The sequence below is a fragment of the Onychostoma macrolepis genome, chromosome 10 (genome assembly GCF_012432095.1).
Source record: "Onychostoma macrolepis isolate SWU-2019 chromosome 10, ASM1243209v1, whole genome shotgun sequence".
NCBI classification, from domain to species: Eukaryota; Metazoa; Chordata; class Actinopteri; order Cypriniformes; family Cyprinidae; genus Onychostoma; species Onychostoma macrolepis.
In genome coordinates, this window is record NC_081164.1 from 13280694 (window position 1) to 13300739 (window position 20046).

General features: G+C 35.9%; 1 protein-coding gene across 8 annotated transcripts in view; it reads left to right on the forward strand.

The window, feature by feature from the left end:
• Positions 1-20046, forward strand: part of cadm2a (cell adhesion molecule 2a) — a 423456-nt gene that overhangs the window by 330776 nt on the left and 72634 nt on the right. For all 8 annotated transcript variants that reach the window (XM_058788804.1, XM_058788801.1, XM_058788803.1 and 5 more), the window contains one exon: positions 6856-7005. In XM_058788804.1, the coding sequence (XP_058644787.1) occupies positions 6856-7005 (150 nt within the window). The remainder of the gene's footprint in view (positions 1-6855; positions 7006-20046) is intronic.

Sequence of the window (20046 nt, forward strand, 5' to 3'; positions counted from 1 at the left end):
ATTGGTCAACATTACAAATTTGAATGACAAACTGGAACCTGAACAAAATCTTCATGGGAAACTGTTTCACCCTAATGTTAGACTGCTGATTGTATGGATTCCTGTTGAAATGACTGGATATTGCCTGTGAAATTACACCAATAACTGATCAAGAATCTTACCACGCTTTTACTGTTATACAACAGCTAGTCCCACCCCTTGAACCTGATTGGTCAGTTGTGACCCGGGACCACAAAACCAGTCATACGATTTATACATAATCTGAAAGCTGAATAAATAAGCTTTCCACTGATGTATTGTTAGGCTAGGATAATGTTTGGTCGAGATACAACTATTTGAAAATCTGGAATCTGAGGGTGCAAAAAAAAATCTAAATATTGAAAAAAATCGCCTTTAAATTGGTCCAAATGAAGTTCTTAGCAATGCATATTACAAATCAAAAATTAAGTTTTGATATATTTATGGTAGGAAATTTACAAAATATCTTCATGGAACATGAACTTTATCCTAATGATTTTTGGCATAAAAGAAAAATCAATCATTTTGACCCATACAGTGTATTGTTGGCTATACCCATGCAACATATGACTGTTTTTGTGGTCCAGGGTCACAATTATCATACCAAGAGTGTTGATGGACAGTCCAACAGCACACAGACATTAACAGTTTATCATTCCACTTTTCTGTGTTTGTGGCGTTACAGACCAGAGAATGTGAGCGGTACAGAGTTGCGTGATTTGTTTAAATATGTTTAAATGAGCAAAAAGTGTCACAATAGCTGATTTGTGCTGAAAAATATGGGCTGCTTGTCTTCTGTCAGCGTGGTCAAGGCTAAAAGTCAAGGGCATGACTACCTCCAGGCTGGCCTCAGCGTCTCAGCGAGCTAAAGCATACTTGCTAAAGGTCATCTTGTTACTGTTCTCCGCTGAAAGGTTACGGAGATACGTGGGCTTAAAGAGGCAAGACAGATCACTCATGCAGCTGATTCATGTTTTGCGTCATGACAAATGTTGTGAGAGCCTCTAAACATTAGCAGATTGAGGGTGAGAAAGAGCTGCGAAATGTCAGTTTTGTGGCTTAAATTACATTTTATAATATGTCTGTTAGAAGTGAGAAGCGAGGTGTCATCTATTGTTTTAATAGATGTGGACTTTGTACTTGTAAAGTCTTCAAGTTTAGAGGAGTAAGTAAAAAAGACACAAACTATTCCTTTAAGATTTCACACAATTATTATGTTAATTGATATTAAAATAAGGAAAATCTTGGAAATTAGTCGTATGTCAGTTCCTTTACGTCACATGAGACATTTTCTCTTTGTTTTCTACCTCTCAGTGGGAGAGATATTGAGGACGTTTAGGAGAGGCTGGAGCTAATTTTATATTTTGCTCGTTGGGTTTAGAGACAGGGAGGGACGTACTTACAGGAAGGAGAAACAGAGGGGAAGAGGAGAATGGGAGGCATACATACAGAGAGAGAGCTCAAGCAGCATTAGACAGTCCTGATCCCAGGAGACATCCGTTTCAATCAAATGCCTCTGAGCAGAGAGAAGGGCTCGCCTCACCGCTCTATTAAGTCGACACATGAGCTTACTGGTGTTGATCAAATCATCGCAACACACAAAGTGTACCAAGAGCTGGATCACTAAACAGAAAGAACTAGATACAGTAGATTCAAAAACTGCCCTCTTTGAATAACCTTTTAGTTCTCCCACAAAGAAATGAATACAGAGACTATTTATTATTTCAGTTTCATCAATGATTGGCTCGGTAAAAATCACAACCAATCAGACAATTTAATATCGAATAGTGTGTAATATGTTTATTATTTTACCTCATTGTTATGATTTTACACTCAATGTCATTTGATGTTTTTAACCCATACTTCTGCAATGTGATGTACTGAGTAAAACTTAATTTATTTCTGAACAGTAAGATATGTGCTTTACAAAGTAAACGGATTCATGTACATTTAAAATGAATGAAAAATGGGAAAACTGTTTCTTCTAAATACTGTCTAGCAAAGAGGTAAAATGAATCCTAAAATGATCAGATAAATCCATAACTTTACTTCAAAATAAGTGAATTACTAATATTAGCTCATTGTTTAATATGTGTAGTTCAATAAGGTGAACGGAGGGAATGAAGAAGTCAGATGTTTTTTTATATATATATATATATATATATATATCTGCTAATTTTTGTTTTGACCTTTCAAATGCGTATTGTATGAATTTATATGTAGCATTGTGCATTATGCCAGAAACAGCTTTATTTTTCAGTCGTTTATTAATTTTTCTTCAAGTTCGTGCTACCTCAGAGTTGAACTTTTGAACTGTTCTTCAGCTAAGTATATTTTCTCCATTTTCAAACCTTTTTTTCGCTGTATGTTTTAAAGTGTTATGTTTTTAGCATTGTGGGTAGTTTCAGGTGTCTCTCAGCAGTTGTTTGTTATTCATAAGCACTCTTAGCTGGAAATATGCAAAATAAGAGGCATTTCTGAATAGCTGGAAGCACATCTCGAAAATGCTCTTTGCATTAATGGTAAAACCTGTCCAAAACTTAACATATTTCTAGTGCAAAGCAAGTAGGACGGACTCTTTTGAACAACATCATGAATTGTCCATGGAGGACTTTAAAGAGCCTGTCTAAGGCCTTCAATTTTATTTCCTTCTGAAACGGCTGTACACAATTTTATACATTACTATTTATTTACTTACCAAAGATGCTGCTGACATACATACTCATAATGATCAATACCAGACTTCTAATTAGATTTGTTTTTACTTTTCTTTCTTCCTGAATGGTGACACCTCAGTGATCATCTTCTGCATTCACACAGTTTTGGCCCTCCTGGGATTTCTTAAGTTGACACATTTCGTTAGTCTTAATTGTTTGTTATCAAGCATATGTGTAAAAATAGAACCAGATTTGCACCTACAGTTTTGGTGCAGTTTCCCATGACTGATTTCCCATGGATCTTGACCCTTTCTCCTGATTATAGAGAGAAGAGTGATGAGGGATGGGGATGAGAAAATGAGGCAGGAGAAGATCAAGGAAGCAGAGAGAGAACTAGAGACAGGGGCTGGCAGGCCATGCTTCATGCAAAACACAGATGAATAATGTATCCTGCATACCTGGAGTAATACAGATCCATTTCTCTGTCTCTTTCTTCTTCCGCCTGCAATGCTATGGTTTGTAGGAGACCTTAATCAGGTAGTAAATGACCTGCTCTACTGTCTCATATGACCCCTGAGCCAGAGAAGCGAACCATGGGGTCATGTTTTCTAATACTATTTAAACTCAGAAAAGGGTTCAGATAATATAGTTAGCTATTCAAAATCCATGTGCATTATGCACTGATGGAATATGTAACACATGTATTGCTAATATTTCATTTTCATTTACTACACTCTCAAAATTCTGTTTGAGTCTTTTTGAATTTAAAGGGATAGTTCACCCTAAAATTAAAATTATGTAATCATTTACTCACCCTTTTTTTTTTTTCCTGTTTGGCCAGTATGTGTTGAGACTTTTATTTTGACAGCCCTGAGAATACCAGTGTCTAAACGTCTTTTTTTCCCCAAAAAATATTTATTTTTTGGTAAATATGTAAAATACATATAATGTCATTGCTGAAACTGTTGTGCAGATGTTATTTATTACACTCAAAAATATTTTGTTTATTTATTTATTTTTTGGCATTGATAGTTCCATGAAGAACCTTCATCCATGGAACCTTTCCAATCCACAAAAGGTTCTATATAGTGGAAAAAATGTTCTTTAGATTATTAAAACATTTTTCACAATAACAAAAATATGATTCTATTCACAGAAAGGTTGTGTATTTTATTGCATCACTTCCAAACCCTCTTTTTTTAATCATTATTTTTAAGATTTTTGCTTGATATCGACATCGGCCATCAAAAAATCCATATTGGTCCACCACCAGTTCAAATATTGCAGTTCCATTTTACTAAACTCTCAAAATGCGAAAAGTTCTTATGAATTAATAGGAATTTATGGTTCATTTACAGAATCCAGATTTGTCACACTGACAGATCTGAACTCTGCTCCTGCATGAACAAGCCAAACTGTTATGGCAAATATTTGGCAAAAATTGCAAAATTACCCATATCTCATGTTTTCAGATTTTATCATACGTTATCTGCAAGTTTGTTGCAAATAAATCATTTTGAGTTGCATCATTAGCATAACGTGCTAAGCTACAGCACAATAGCATAATATTTTCTGCTCATAATAATCAAGACTGTGGAATATGCAACTGTTTCTGTCTCACTAAAACAAGTGAGGAAATTAAATAAATCCCAAATCGACGCCTCCTCAGTGTTTGTGTGTGTGTATGTAATATGACCGCCAGAGGCACGGAAAAGAAATAAGCACCACAGCTGGCCGACGTGCTCTTCTGTCAGGAAGCCTGTGGAGAGGCCCTTAGCAGCTCTCCCTCTCTGTCTCTCTCACTCACTCCTTCTTGTCCTCCTGGTTCTCTTATGAAAGCTACACCATATCTGGACAGGCTCTCAAATCAGGCTAATTGTGACACGCTGCAATTAGCAGCGAACAGAAAAAGATGCTAAATTTGCAGAGTCGAATTGAACCAGATACCCGTCGATCTCTATTTCTCTCATCAGCCACCAATCTGTGCTCGCCGTGTCCTAATCATGCACTAAATCACATCTTTCACATTTTAATCCATGACTTCTTTGGGTGCTTGGTTGCTATTTTCATAATTTCTCTTTGAGTTAGGACTTAAAAATTACTTCACATTCAAAACTTGCCTGGTTTAATACACAGCGTTTCTCTTCCATTACATTACATTACATTCAAACATTTTTTCATCTCTCCTGACATGCCATTGTCTGGCAGCCATTGTCTTGACCTCTGATCTGTGAGAGTCATCACTTCTTCACTTTAAATAAATACAGATTATTCATCTATCATGTCCTCTCGAAGGTTGTCTTTATATATATATATATATATATATATATATATATATGTGTGTGTGTGTGTGTGTGTACAGTTTTTCATTAGCTCCCCTCCCTGCACAAGGTGAGCTGTTATTGCCTGTCTAACCTGGGGTGCCGTGATGGATGTCAGTTTGTGAATTATTTCTCACTGAGCTAAACCTTTATTCAGTCTTCTGCTCAGATCGTAGTAAGCAAGGGCTCACAAGTGACCCTTATCTGTTGTTTGTAGGTGCTTAGGGGACGTCCTTTTTTGTTTCTGTTTTCTATAGTGTAGCGATGTATAAAGTGCCATTCACACAGAAGTCATTTTCAAACCAAGCAGGTTCCAGTTGCTCAACATGGCAACATTTAAAGGGATAGTTCACCAAAAAATTAAAATTCTGTTATTAATTACTCACCCTCATGTCATTTCAAACCGTAAGACCTTTGGAACACAATTCAAGATATCTTTGATGAAATCTGAGAGCTTTTTGACCCTGCATAGACAGCAACGCAACTGACACGTTCAAGGCCCAGAAGAGTAGTAAGGACATCATTAAAATAGTCCATGTGACATCAATGGTTCAACCGTAATTTTATGGTACTTTCGTTAATGCATGTCGAAGACTAACACAGAAGAGATGGAATTGGTGAATAAAGTCATTATTTTTGTTTTCTTTGCGCACAAAAAGTATTCTCGTAGCTTCATAAAATTAAGGTTGAACCACTGATGTCACATGGACTATTTTAATGATGTCATTACTATCTTTCTGGGCCTTGAACGTGTCAGTTGCACTGCTGTTTATGAAGGGTTAGAAAGCTCTCAGATTTCATCAAAAATATCTTATGGGTCTTATGGGTTTGGAAACTCACATAAGGGATATGTAAATAATGATATGTAATTAATGAATTAAAGGGATAAGAGTAATTAATAAGTTTGAATTCATGTAACATTTTATTGTTTGTTTACCTTTAAAAAAAGACCATTGGGGCGCCATGACTTTTAAATTTCTAAGGTTTGTTTTTTTTTTTTTTTTTGCTTTTTTAATAGTAATATTATATAATAAGAATATTACCTCAGAGAATTTTTGAAAAATAAAATCACTTTGACTTTTAAGAGAAAATGAAAAATTTAATGCAGCAAACTGACTCAGGGTGTCAGTTCAAAAACAATGAGGTATCCACAGTACCGCAGCACTGTGCTGACTTTGCAGACTAAAAAAAAAAAAAACTTTAGTTTTATTCTGATGAGTCCTCAGTTCCTTTAACACCTCCAGGTAGAACTCCTGCCACAAAAGCTGCTTATTTTCATCTGGTTGCTTTTGAAAACAGACCTAAAACTTTATTCACAGATCTTGCGTTTCTGAAGGCATTGAGTTTAGCAGTTGCCTGCACTCCTCATGTATTTCTGACTCAATTATGATTTAGTGTTGAATGATTTCAGTAACTTTCTTCACCTTCTATACTTTTCACCCATGTTTAGATGTAAATAGCACTCTTCCACTTTGCCTCTCTGGAACAACTCTTCCACAAACCAAACCACATATTCTTGGCTTCAGCAAAACGCATTATAGCCAGAGGTTGAGTTACAAATAGTCATTATCTGTCACTTTGACTGACTGGGTTGTATATTTTCCATCTTGGTCTATTTTTAACTGTCAGTTGAACATTGTAATGCTTGGTGGTTTTTACGTGGCATTAATATTTCAAGAACTTCTGTGAAAGAGCTCTTTTACTCTTCCCAGGTGCTGCTGTGTTTTGGCTTTTTCGTCGTTTTTCGTCATTCTTTCTATTCATAGATTCATGTAGGGAGCTCATGCTAAAGGCTGAACGCTCCATATGTTGCTCTGGTTGTGCCTGTCTCTCACATACTTCCTGTCTGTCTCTTCCAGGAGCCCAAGGCCAGTTCCCTATCGTCCAGAACATGACTGTGACAGAAGGAGGAATAGCCAACTTGACCTGCCGTGTGGAACACAATGACAACACCTCCCTCCAGTGGTCAAACCCTGCACAACAGACACTCTTCTTTGGGGACAAGAAAGGTGAGTGATCACAACTCATATCTTTGTCTTGTGTGTTATTAGGTGGGGTGATGGACCTCGGCTGAATGAGATTTTAATAGCAGAACTTTAAGGGATAGTGCTATTTTACTACTGCTTAGATGGGTTGCAGTGACAGCTAGTATATAAACTGTGTGAAATCTGTTCCAAAACCTAGAGAGCTCTGTTTAAAGCATTACAAATCATCATAGGTGTACAAAGTCTGTTCCAAACATCCTTTTGAAAGAGCCATCATATCAGGAACACACCTATAATGCCTTAAAAATATGTATTTAACTTAATTATGCTACCTCCTGATGCCTTGTTTTCGGTCTAATTATCTTGTGTTAAGGCAAATAAATACAAGGTGGTGGACAAGTTCAGCGAAGAACAAAAACCAAGATGGCAGATAAACTGAGTGAAAAAATAAATCCAATATGGTAGACAAGCTCAGTGAAAATGTAAATCCAACATGGTGGATAAGCTCAGTAACTAAATAAATAAACACAAAAAATGGCGGAAAAGTATGAAAATGGCAACAAATTCTCTTTTGTTGGTTTTAGTTGCTTCTATTGTCCTCATTTGTAAGTCGCATTGGATTAAAGTGCCTGCTAAATGACTAAATGTACTGCAATGTAATTGAAAAGTTCAGTTAAAAACTAAATCCAAGATGGTGGATGAGTTGAGGGGAAAAAATGAATCCAATATGGTGGACAAGCTCAAAAAAAAAATCAAATTAATCGAAGATGGTTGAAAAACTTGAGTGAAAAAAACCCATTTAATATGGTGGTGATCTGATTGAAAACATTAATGCAACATGGTGGATATGTTAAGTGACAAAAAATAAATTAATAAATCCATGATGGTGGATATACTCAGTGAAAAATGAATTAAAGATGGCAAACAAAACAAGAGAAATTACATTTATAAACTGTAATTCATCCAATACTGAAAAGTATCAATAGAAATAGTGCAAAATAATTCGAAATTTGAAAGGGCCTTGTATATTTATGATTACTAGAGTATTTAAACATTAACTCTTTTACTTTTCATGACTGTTAGCCCAGCTAATAGGGAACATTCAAACAATTTACACTAACGTTTTCTAAAGGTTAGGTAAATGCCAAGATAAAACATGCTCAAAGTAATATTTATAGAACATTCTTGTAACATTTAAATTTAATATGCATTCTCATCTCGTTGCTGAAAGAAAACATTCTTAGATATCCTTATGATGCTATTGATATGTGCTGAATTTTAACGTACTTGGAATATTACAAATAAACATTCAAAGAATGTTATACTTGAGGTTAGAAAAGACTTTTAAAGTAATGTTCTAAAGAAAACATTTTAACGTATTCCAAATATTCCAAATTACCGTTCCCACAATGTTTTTTGTTTAGAACATGTATTTTGTTAGTTGGGAGGGTCTTGTAGGCCGTAGGCAATGAGGAAACTCGCTAGGTTTTGGAAGAAAGTTTCAGAATCACATTTTTATGTACAAAGATTTACAGCTGTATCTCATTGCCTGAGATAAAGAGTGGAATACATCATCTGGTTTTTCTTCCCCTCCGAGCTGGATCTTTTAAGATGGCTTTGTGTTCACCTGTTGTATGATTTGTTGGCTATAAATTTCTGTAGAGAATCAATATTGGTCTGGGCAAAGCGTTATAAGACACACTTTTACCCGTAAACACCCTTAATCAAGAGCAGACGCAAAATCAACAACTAGACAATCTCCCAGACTCCCACACATACAATCATGAGAGCGCATGCACGCACATACACCAGAAAGTGGGACAGCGGCTTGATTAATGTTGTGGAATACTAACAGATTACATTTGATAAATGAGGTATGGGAGGTGAGCCATTTAAAGGACTCTCCACTGCAGCGTTAAAGATATCTACTGTTCCCAGATCAGATCAATACGGAGCAGGAGCATTATCACAGGCTCGGCAAATGCCCCGTTCATTATGTCAGCAGAGCTTTTCGCGTGGAAGTAATCATGGGACGTATTCGATACACCCGGCGGATTGGATTTTATAATGATATTGTGGCTCTCCATATCTGAGAATTCCCCAGGTCGTTTGTACGGAGATAATAAATGTCCTTTGATTTATAAAAGATCCATGTGTCAAAAATAGCTTAGTGTTTCCTGGCCCACACAGACTCAGACGTGAATGGCATGATCAAAGAATACATGGAAATAGCATAACAATTAGCTTTGAGTGGCTGATTTATGCGTTCAGGTGATGACTTTGTGCTCAGAGGCAGCTGACTTCCATCTCTACATAGAGCCGCTTTATGCTGCCTTCTCCCAAACTGTCAGAAACATGAAATCCCAATGAGTGATTTAGAATGTTCTCTCCGATTTAGAAACATTTATTTTTGACTTGTTAGTTCTTTGTCTTGAACAATTTTATCACTCAGAGAGGAAAATTCTGTCTTGATTTAATCTGCCTTATGTCTGTCTTTCTTCTGTGGAAGGCAAACTGATTTGTTTGACGTCTTCAGAAGTTTCAGGCGACAAGTAGTTTTACATCCGCAGTGAAAGTGCAAATTCTGTGCAACTTGACATAATCTCAATCAAAATAACCTCAAGATCTGTGTTTTCAGTGGCTCAGAGATTGTTTAACATTTGACAATTTAGACACCATTAAAATTAGTATTCTAATGTTATATTATATTATATATTTATAAATTATTTTTCTTAAACACTCATTTGTTTTACAGTAAAGTACTACAATAGTCATTTTGTCTTACTTTGTTTAATATTTTTTGTAGTAGTAGTAATATTATTTCAATTTTTTATAATTATTAGTATTATTAAACACTATATTGTTTTATTTACAGTCAAATATTACAATAGTCATATTTAATATTTAATTTTTAATTAGTGGTAGTAATAAAATAATAATAATTATTATTATTATTAGTAGTAGTAGTAGTAGTAGTAGTAGTAATAAACACTATATTGTTTTATTTACAGTCAAATATTACAGTGGTCATATTTAATATATTTTTAAATTATTAGTAGTAATAAAATAATAATTATTATTATTGCTACTGTTACTACTGCTACTGCTACTACTACTACTAAATTGATATATAATTACATATTTTTATCCAAAATGTGCATCCCTCATACAAGCACAGCAAACCTGGAGGGTTAATAAACATAAATTCAGAATTTTTTACAAAAATCTTACAGGCCTAGTCGGAGCCAATCAGAACTTACTTTGTGTTTAATAAGCAGCTATGTGGAGCAGATTTTACCCAATAAGATTTCCCAGGGGGCGGGGCATTTGAATACCAGAATTTTTAAGTGACTAAAAATTTGTGACATGATATTTTTTTTCAGTTTGCCCATCAGTTTGTTTGTTTGTTTGTTTGTTTGTTTGTTTGTTTTAACCAAAAATTAATGTGGATATACTGTAGTAACACACAATGGAAGTAAACAGGACCACCATTCCATAGCATTTAGTACTAGACATGTAAAGCTCATATTTTTGTTAAAACACACATCAATTATTGTTGTTTATTATTTGAGATGTAAAATACACATCTGTATGCTTTCATTAGCTGTTGTAATGCCACACTCATTATGAACGCTAGAATATTTTGTGTGGCAGATGATGACAGTGTGTTCATCAGCTCTGTAATTTAACTCCTCACCTAGGCCCAGCGCTCATCCACACCTGCCTGTTGTTCTGCATCAGTCTATAGTTAATTTGTGCAGATATGCTCTCATGCTGTGCCAACAGCGCGTTTCCCACAATTACATCCTCCTGAAGCTGGTTCTGTAGGAGGAACTTCGATTGGTCGAGCGGCACCTGCGAGGACGTCCGTGTGTGTTTTTGTGCAGGAGAGGAGGGTTGTTTGGATATGCTTTGTTGACTGCAGTGTATAGACCAAGTTGCTCAACAGCAATAAAGTGCTTCTCATGCCAGAGTGATGGCTTAATTATTAACACTATGAGCCTCAGATCTGACCAAAACGTTCACATTTGGGAAACAGTGTAATAAGAAACACATCAGGAATAAAGAAGAGGAAGCGATAACGGGGGGTTGTGAAATCCGCCTGCTAGGGATGGCGTCTGATTTGATTTAGAGCTTGGTGCAATCTAGCTGAACCAGGAGGAAATTTCTCTAGTTTGTGCCAGGAGCTGGTTGAATAGTTTATCCTTGCAAGCTGTCAGTCTATCTGATCTCAGTCCTGACAGAAAACATCAATCACTCAGTTACTCACAAATTTTATTGTCTACGCCCTATAGTTCAAACTACCGGTCTATTGTGTTTCAGTTTTGGCTCTTCTCAGCAAAAAAAAAAAAAAAAGATTCTTAGTTCTAGAAACAAAATGCCTGTTCATACCAAAATGAATGTCTGGGGCAAAAGTTTGATTAACATTTTAATTTGAATGAATGACGGTCAATGTATATGTTCACATATGCAAAGGAATTTTATGAAGAGGTTAGAGGAAAAAATCAAACTGTGATTTATTTTATTTTTTTTTTTAAATCCCTCAGAAATTTCGCAAACAAAGAAATGCAATGACATTTTGAAGTACAAAAACTGAAATAGTATTACCCAATTTGCCTAATTTTGCTCCAAAACATATAACGTATATAAAAAACATTCATTTCAACAGTTTCTCTCCACATCCATTCTAATGCAAAGCATTCTGGGAATTAAAAAAGTCCCCTGACCAGTTTTAGTAAGGCAATAAAGGCAATAAAAATGAATTATGTAGTTCCAACACAAATAAATTAAGTTATCATTTACTGTTTTTAACAAATTTAAGTAGATTGTTTTCTTTTAATTAGCTTATTTTAATTGAACAAAATCAGGATGAGTTTGTTCCAAATGAGCAGTTAGTTGATTGCTGTACACGTTTTGATGATTTAAGTGTTTCATGAGTGTTTTTTTACTTTTGAGTGTTTATGTGATTTTATGTGAGGCAGTGTTGTGGGAATTTTTTTATTATTTTTTTTTAGCCTAAGACAGCAACCACTTTTATCTCCATGCTGATTTTTTATAGAAAACATGATTGAAGCACAAAAGATTGAGCAATATAAAACAGTGTAAACAAACTGAACAATTAGCATAGCCCCAAAAGTCTGTCAGCCTGTAGCCCTTCTTTATAGATGGTCTGCTGGTGTCCCAACAGTTTTGTCCCTCTCCTGGTGACGGTGTGTGAAGTGCGTGTGTTGGGGAAAAGTGCTCCATTGTGCTGCTCTTTACAGGTTTTGGATAGTTTTGCAGCCTCAAGGAAAGTGAAAATGAGAGAAGGGAGATAGGGAGATTTCAAACATTTTGTGCTTGGCCAAAGGGGGTTTGTGGGAAATATTTACAGCTGCTGTTTTTTTCATCATCTGCCAGTGAAGGCCCACAGAGTCCATGCACAGATGCAGATGTGCGTCCTCAACAAATGGCGCTAAAGCTAATCACTGCAGTCCCTCAATTACACGTTTGTTCTGCACATGTGAGGTTGTGTGCCGTCCCACACCGCTCTCGGACTCGAAAGTGATGCTAGAGGACAAGGTGCCCTTGAGAAAGGGATGTAATTACTAGAGTAAAGAGCGTGTGGCTGTAGACCACAGGCCTTCGATCCCGTGGTGCTGATTTTTGCCACATTCTCAAACAGACTCAACAGAGAGAAAATGAGCAGGATAATTCCTCTCGGCATCTACAGGTGCTCCATTATTCTCCCACTGCCAGTTCACATTATTATTCCTTCCATCTCTTCTTTGTGTTTCTGCTTCATTTTTAATTGCTTTGCATGTGTGCGCAGCTCTCGGTGGCAAATCTTGTTTGTAACTGAATGCGTAGATGTGATATGAGACACCTGCAAACGAGTTGTTTGGTGCAGGCCTTGCTGGAAAAACGAGACGGTTCATCAGGCTAACCAACTTAGTTAACCTTAACTTAAACTTAACAAAGGTTAACTTCTACCAGGTTATCACTACTACCAACAGTGTAAATGTCTTTCCTGTCAGTTTTAATCAATTGAATAAATACTTGGCGTACATACATAATAAAGTATTGATTACTCAAAAATAAATATTACACATTTTAATAGAACAGTATAATGCATAAAAAAGATCTGCTTTTATATTTTTAGAAGAGTGGCCCTTATAATGAAATCATCATATTTGAGTGTCTTTTTTTTAGCATAGCTTTTATTCAACAAGTATGGTTACACAATGAATTTCTCAGAGTAAAAACTTCAAACAGAGTCATTTGTTGCTAGCATTAGTCTAACTAGCGTTGCATTATTGGTTTCAGGCTGTTGCTGTTCTGTTTCTGTGGCGTGTAACATTACACAGCCCCATCTCAATACATCTTTTATCCATTGCTTTTTCTCTGGCTGTCTGTCTTTTTCTCCCGTCTTCTCGTTTCTTTTCTCCCTCTCCCTCTCTATCCCGTTCTCTTTTATCCATCTTTCGGTCCTATGAATAAAATTAGCTTCTCTCGCTACAGAATATCTTCAGTGTTCATTCCACAGCAAGAGACCCGAAGAGAGTGGGAGCAGGAAAGTGTGATGGAGAACAAGCATGCCATCTTTCTATTCATCTATCTATCTGGCCCTTCCTGGCCTTGTCGGGCGTTAACTCTGTGTGTAATGGTGCGTCATCAGCCAAATCCCTCTCCATTTAAAAAGACAATTTTATGGCTCTACAGCATCTGTTTATTACAAATATGGGTTTATTATGAGCCGAGACCTCATTTATTTCCAGCCTGGCTCATGTCGATGCATCGCCCTGGTCTTACTCTTTCTCTCGCTCAATTTTCCCCTCTCTTATTCACTCTGAAATTGATTGACTGTTTAATTCGACATTTAGCAGCTCACGGAGAGTTCGGCTATCTCTATAGTTCTCTCGAGGGCTCCAGCAGTTTTCCGCTGCTCAATATTTCTGCGCTCTGAAAGCGCGTCAATACCCACAATTCCTCTCGCTCTCCTCACCTTTGAGCTCGCGCAGTCTGACCACTCTTGAATTACACCTTAACGGGATTTGTGTGCTCACCGGACCAACAAATTAGCTCATTTGGAATAAGTGTTATGGCATATTACACAGAAATAATGCACAGAATACCCATTAACCGTGTGCGAGTATGTGTCCATGCGCTCATTTAAATGTCGACCTCATCCTGCCTCACCTTTTTCTTCAATATGAAAGTGCACAATTGTGTATAGAAGCCATATTTTACACTGATGACTCACCTCTCCTGACCTATCAGGCTGTTTGAGTGGGTGAATGTGATTGGCACGGCGGTGGAGGAGTAACTTCTCTTTTTGTTGGTGCGTTTGAGGTGTTTGTTGCAGTTATTCTTCACAGTTGAACACACAGGATCGATGGGAGAAAAGTGGCTCCCCGAGTTCATGCTGGGATGAACTGGTTCAGAGTAATGGCAACCGCAACACATTGATCGCCACAAACATTTAGCAGTGTCAACTTGTGCTTTGTTGAAAAGGTAAAGTGATATTGTTTTCATTTTTTTTTTTTTTTATGTACGTATCACTTGAAAGATAAGATAAGCTTAAATCGACATATTCGTTTACTTAGTAGTTTGCAAAAAAGAAAACAACATTTACTTAGCCTTAAAAAAGTTTCAAAATAGCTATTTTACGATATATTTTGTGTTCTTTAGAATAAAGAACGCCATACAAGTTTGTAATTAAATGAATTTTCTTTTTTGGGTGAACTAACAATGTTTCAGGTGTAATGTCGACATGAAACCAATTGTTAGTGGAGTTTTCTTTCATGGATGTGATGATTTGCTACTTTCTAGTTGATTTTAATAAATAAATAAGAAGGGTAATTTAGATTTAAATAAATAATTAAACAAACAAACAAACATTTTGAGAAAAATTGCATTTTATGAGAAATAAAGTTTCGATTGTGAAATGTATGACTTCCAACATTTCAATTATTGGCTTCTAGCATTTGATTGGACAAAAATTCAGTCCTGCAAGTTATCAATATTTTGGTTTCTTATTCCTGAAAGAGAAATACATTTGAAGTGTGTACACTACCATTCAAATGTTTGGGACTGGTAAGATTTTTTATGTTTATGTCTCTTTTGCTCACCAAGACTGTATTTATTTGATCAGAAATACAATAAAAACAGTAACATTGTGAAATATTATTACAATTTAAAAGAACTCATTTCTATTTGGATATATTTTAAAAATGTAATTTATTCCTGTGATGCAAAGCTGAGCTTTCAGCATCATTACACCAATCTTCAGTGTCGCATGATCCTTCAGAAATCATTCTAATATGCTGATTTGCTGCTCAATAAACATTTCTTATTATTATCATAATACCGTTGAAAGTATTTGTGCTGCTTAACATTTTTGTGGGATTTTTGTCAGGATTCTTTGATGAATAAAAAGTTTGGTAACACTTTATTTTAGGGTCTCTTAACTAGTTTCTTATTAGCATGCATATTACCAGAATATTAGCCATTTATTAGTAGTAATTAAGCACATATTAATGCCTTATTCTACATGACCTTATTCTAATGTACATCCCTAATGCTAACCAATACCAAAACTTAACAACTTCCTTACTAACTATTAATTAAGCAGTAAATTAGGAATTTATTGAGGAAAAGTCATAGTTAATAGTGAATAAGTGTTACCAAAAGTTTAAAGGGGTGGTTTACTGCTTTTTTTCTTTGCTTGATTGTGTTTATGGAGTGCAATATAACATGTCTTCGTGTTTTGTTTGTTAAAAAACGCCTTATTTTTCATATATTTCACCTTTATTGTAACGACTGGTTGACGTCCTGATTCTCTGAAACCACTCCCTCAGAAACAGGCAATGGGCTCAGATTGGTTAGTTGGGCCGGTGTGTTGTGATTGGCTAAACTCCGTACTGCACATTGTCCGGAAACTTCACGCCCATTACCTTTACGGGCGACAGTTGCATGTGCTCCGGTCAAATGTAAATAATGGTGTCAATATTGCCGTATCCGTTTGAGCCAGAATCAGACCCAGAAAGCAGTAATGAAGAGAGTCACAGAACTTCCGCAAGCACGGCTCTTACAAAACGTTTCTGAATTGGTTGTGGCCCAACAACTGCTGCCTCTGGTTTTAAAGTTTAAAGAACTGCTCCATGTTTTAGTAATAGTTTCTGTGTGAATCCGGCATTGAACTAGCATTGTAGATTCTGGAAGCTGTCTTCCGTAAAATGCGCAGCACAGAGAGCTAAACTAGGATTGTAATTGTCAGGAACATAATCAAACATAAATTTTAACCATTGTTGACGAACTACAGCGTCCGTAGGAAGCCCGAACACAGAAGACCTGACAGCTGGGTGAAAATAACACCGTTTCGACGGCATGGCTACAACTCTCCACTATAACTCTTCCTCTTCGACAAAGCCGCAGAACATGGCCTTGCCTCTTCTTTGGCATGTTCCGGAGGGAGGGGTTGATGCAAATTTATGGGTTTGTTATGTATGCAACCCAGGAAGTATCTCGTTGTAGTCCCATATGAGTCGTTTTTGTAGGCATTAAACTTCCTGATTTTTAAAAGACGATATCTCCGCTTACGTTGAACTTTCAGCACAGCAACTTTGCAGATACTGTTCATGCACCAACAGCAACATTACACACTATTTAAAATGAAAAAAGTGAAATCGCAGTAAACCACCCCTTTAAAAGAACAGCATTGATTTGAAATGTAAATCTTTTGAAGCATTAGAAATGTCTGTCACTTTTGATCAAATGAATGCATGCTTGCTGAAGTATTCATTTCTCAGTTGAAGTCCAGGCATTTCATTGTGTTGTATGTATGTTCCATGTTGTTTGTACACAGTGTGAGTTTGGGGAAAGTTACATCTCAAACAAGGGGCATAAAGCCCTTGTGTCTTCTCTTCCAGGAAGCAAAGGTGCTTGAAAATGATTGAGGGGAACGTCTTGTTACACAGGCCTGAGTCACAGGGATCTTATTAGAGAAGTGACCCGTCAGCTCACAGTATCACTGAGGCAAACAGATAGAGGAATATTTGGAATTCATTATTTTCTTACAGCGTGTGCCAAACTGTCACAACCTGTTCCTCAGGAGCACGGGCCTAAAGTAGCATTCAGCTTGCTTAAAAAATACTCTCCACACACTCAGACAACATTCACACTTCCTGTCTGCTTATTAAGTCATCATCATCCTCTGCTTCTCATTGGTGTTGTCAGATATGAAGTTAAAAAGGGAAGAGGGGAGTGTTTGGAGGAGTTTGCTGCCTTTTTGTTTTTAACCATTGTCACATTAAACTAACTGTTATTTTTGAATACAGTACTTAGTGTGCGAAGTAGTCCACTGCTTTTCAAAACTGATCTAATCATGGCCCTAAAATTCTGTACTATTTTATTTTTTTATTTCTATTTTTTACAGAGTACTTATTATAAAATTAATGGTTTAAACAAATATACTTAACTGTGAATTGAAAGTAATGTCTTTGGACACTTAATTCCATGTTATTTATAATTAAATTAAAATGTATTATAGTTTAAATTATAAAAAAAAAATGCACATAGTTTAATCTTAAGTTTGCTTTTTGACCAACTTAAGCAGAACTTAATTACGTCTTGATATCTAATTTCATAATTACTTCTATTGTCTCTGAAATATGCAGAATGTACTGACAAGCATTCGAGGTTAGCATAGTTAACTAAAATTAAAACCATTAAAACATTTACATTTTTGTTATTTGAATGAATTAATTCAACTGAAATAAGGTAAAAAAAAAGATATTTACATTTGTCAACATTTTTCATTTTAAATTCAACTTTGAAATTGTACTCTATTGAAGTTTACTTAAGTGGCCTTTATTTTATTTATATTTATTTATTTTATTCATTTATTTATTTATACTTTTAAGATTTGGAGTGCACTTCTTTTTCACAAGGGACAAGCATGAGATGGAAAATGCCCTTTTGAGTGTTTTAAGGCGATTTCAATTTAAATATTCCTGAAAGGGTTTTGCTGTGTATACAGTCTAACAGCTAATGATTTTAGCATGCTAATTAAAGCACTGCAGCTAAATATATCGAAGCCAAACAAAAAATAATTTTGATAGAGGATGGACAGGCTAAGATGAGCTTCAACAAAAGTGGTTTTGCTGTGACATTGCGATTTTCGGCTGTTATTTAAAACAACCCTAAACCAATTGAATGGCTCATTTCTCCAGATTCTTGTCAAAACATTTCTCCTCCCCTCCTCTCTCTTTCTCTCTTTCTCTGTACCGCTCCATTGAGCTGACATGTCAGTGCATTATGATTGCCTTCCTGTTCTATTAGATTTCTGACGAGTATTTTTGGCTGTGTTCTAGTGGCATTTCTTATCTCGCCCACAAACAGCGGAAGGCGGTTCACCAGAGCTATGTGTCTCGAACATAGTGTTTTTTGTCTTCTTTTATAAACAGAAATGGAAAGAGGAGGGGAACTCTCTTAGCTGACATGCAAGTAAGCCTATATCAGTGTCAACATATGCGAAGACTGATGTATCTAAAACTTCATAATTAGCCCCTTTCCGCAGCTATATCAGCACCTAAAGATGACAGGCTTTTGCAAGACTCTGAATAGCCCTGGCAAAAGAGCTGAAGCATACAGAAAACAGCTCTCACTATAGGCGCACCTTATCCTGAAACAAAACCGTTTCGATGCTGTTAAATTGTTTTCTATCAGTCTAGTCCCCAGTCATTGCATTGCAATCATGATGTACCGACTATGAGGAGTTTATTTACACTGATCCCCAAACCAAATGTGCTTTATCATTTTATTGGTCAGCAGAAATGGTTTCTCTTCACTCCAAGTTGAGATAGTGGCCTGCAGAAAGTCAGGTAGAGAGTGATTTGTGGATAATGTTGGAAAAAATATAATAGGGTTTTTATTAGTTATCTGGTATTTTATTTTTAGATTTTTTTTGGCACCACAAAGTTTTGAAAGATAAATGAAAAATAAATTAAATAGAAAATTCCACCAGATTGATTGATTGTGATTGGCATCACATACAATAAAAGTTCTATAATTGTCGATCAATAAGTCCAGTTCACATTTGCATAATTATTATTATTTATTGTAATGCAGTTATTGTTTGGCAGTTAAATAATAATCAAGTGATGAATTAATTAAATGTTACATTATTATTATTGTTGTTGGTGGTGGTGTAATATAGTTATTGTTTGGCAATTATATAACTATCATGTGGTGAATTAATTGATTAAATGTTATTTGATAATTATTATTATTGTTGTTGGTTTTAATACAGTTATTGTTTGACAATAATATAACTATGTGTTGAATGAATTCATAAATTAATTAAATAATGAAATAAATAATAATTAGTAGTAGTAAGGAAGCGTTCGGATCCATCTGCAAAGCTTTATTCAGAGATGTGGTCGATAAACAGGCAAGTTTCTGACAATGGCAAACAGGTATATAGAGGGCAAGACAAGAAAAGTATCCTAAACAGGCGTGGTCAATCGTCGGCTAACAGTATCCAGAGGGCTTAGACAAAAGAGGTAATCCGTAAACATAAGCAATGGTCCGGGCTGGGGCAAACAGTATCCAAACAGCAAGGCAAAGGGTAAATCTAAGATAAACAGGCAAGAATCAAAAACACAGGAAAACAGGCAAGACTATTACTTCGACTAGATTAGGAAAACTTAAGAGAGGCTCCGTAGAGTAGCTATCACAGTGACAGATGCTAAACAATACTCTGCAAAGAGGAAGAGGATGTCCATGGTTTATGTAGGGTGTGTGATCTGTGTGATCAGTACAATCAGCTGTGTGTGTTGTCAGTGCAATGGCTGATGGGAATTGTAGTGCAAGGTAATGTGAAACAGTCTGTGTAGTGTGAGAGTCAATATGATGGAGGGGTGACCTCTGGTGGCAATCAGACGGAAGGCCACGAACCGGATTCGTAACAGTAGTATTAGTAGTAGTAATAATATTATTGTTATAATTATTATCATCATCATTATTATTAGTATTAGTATTAATTTTTTATTTTTGTAGAATGTAAAATTGGACAGTTGTTTA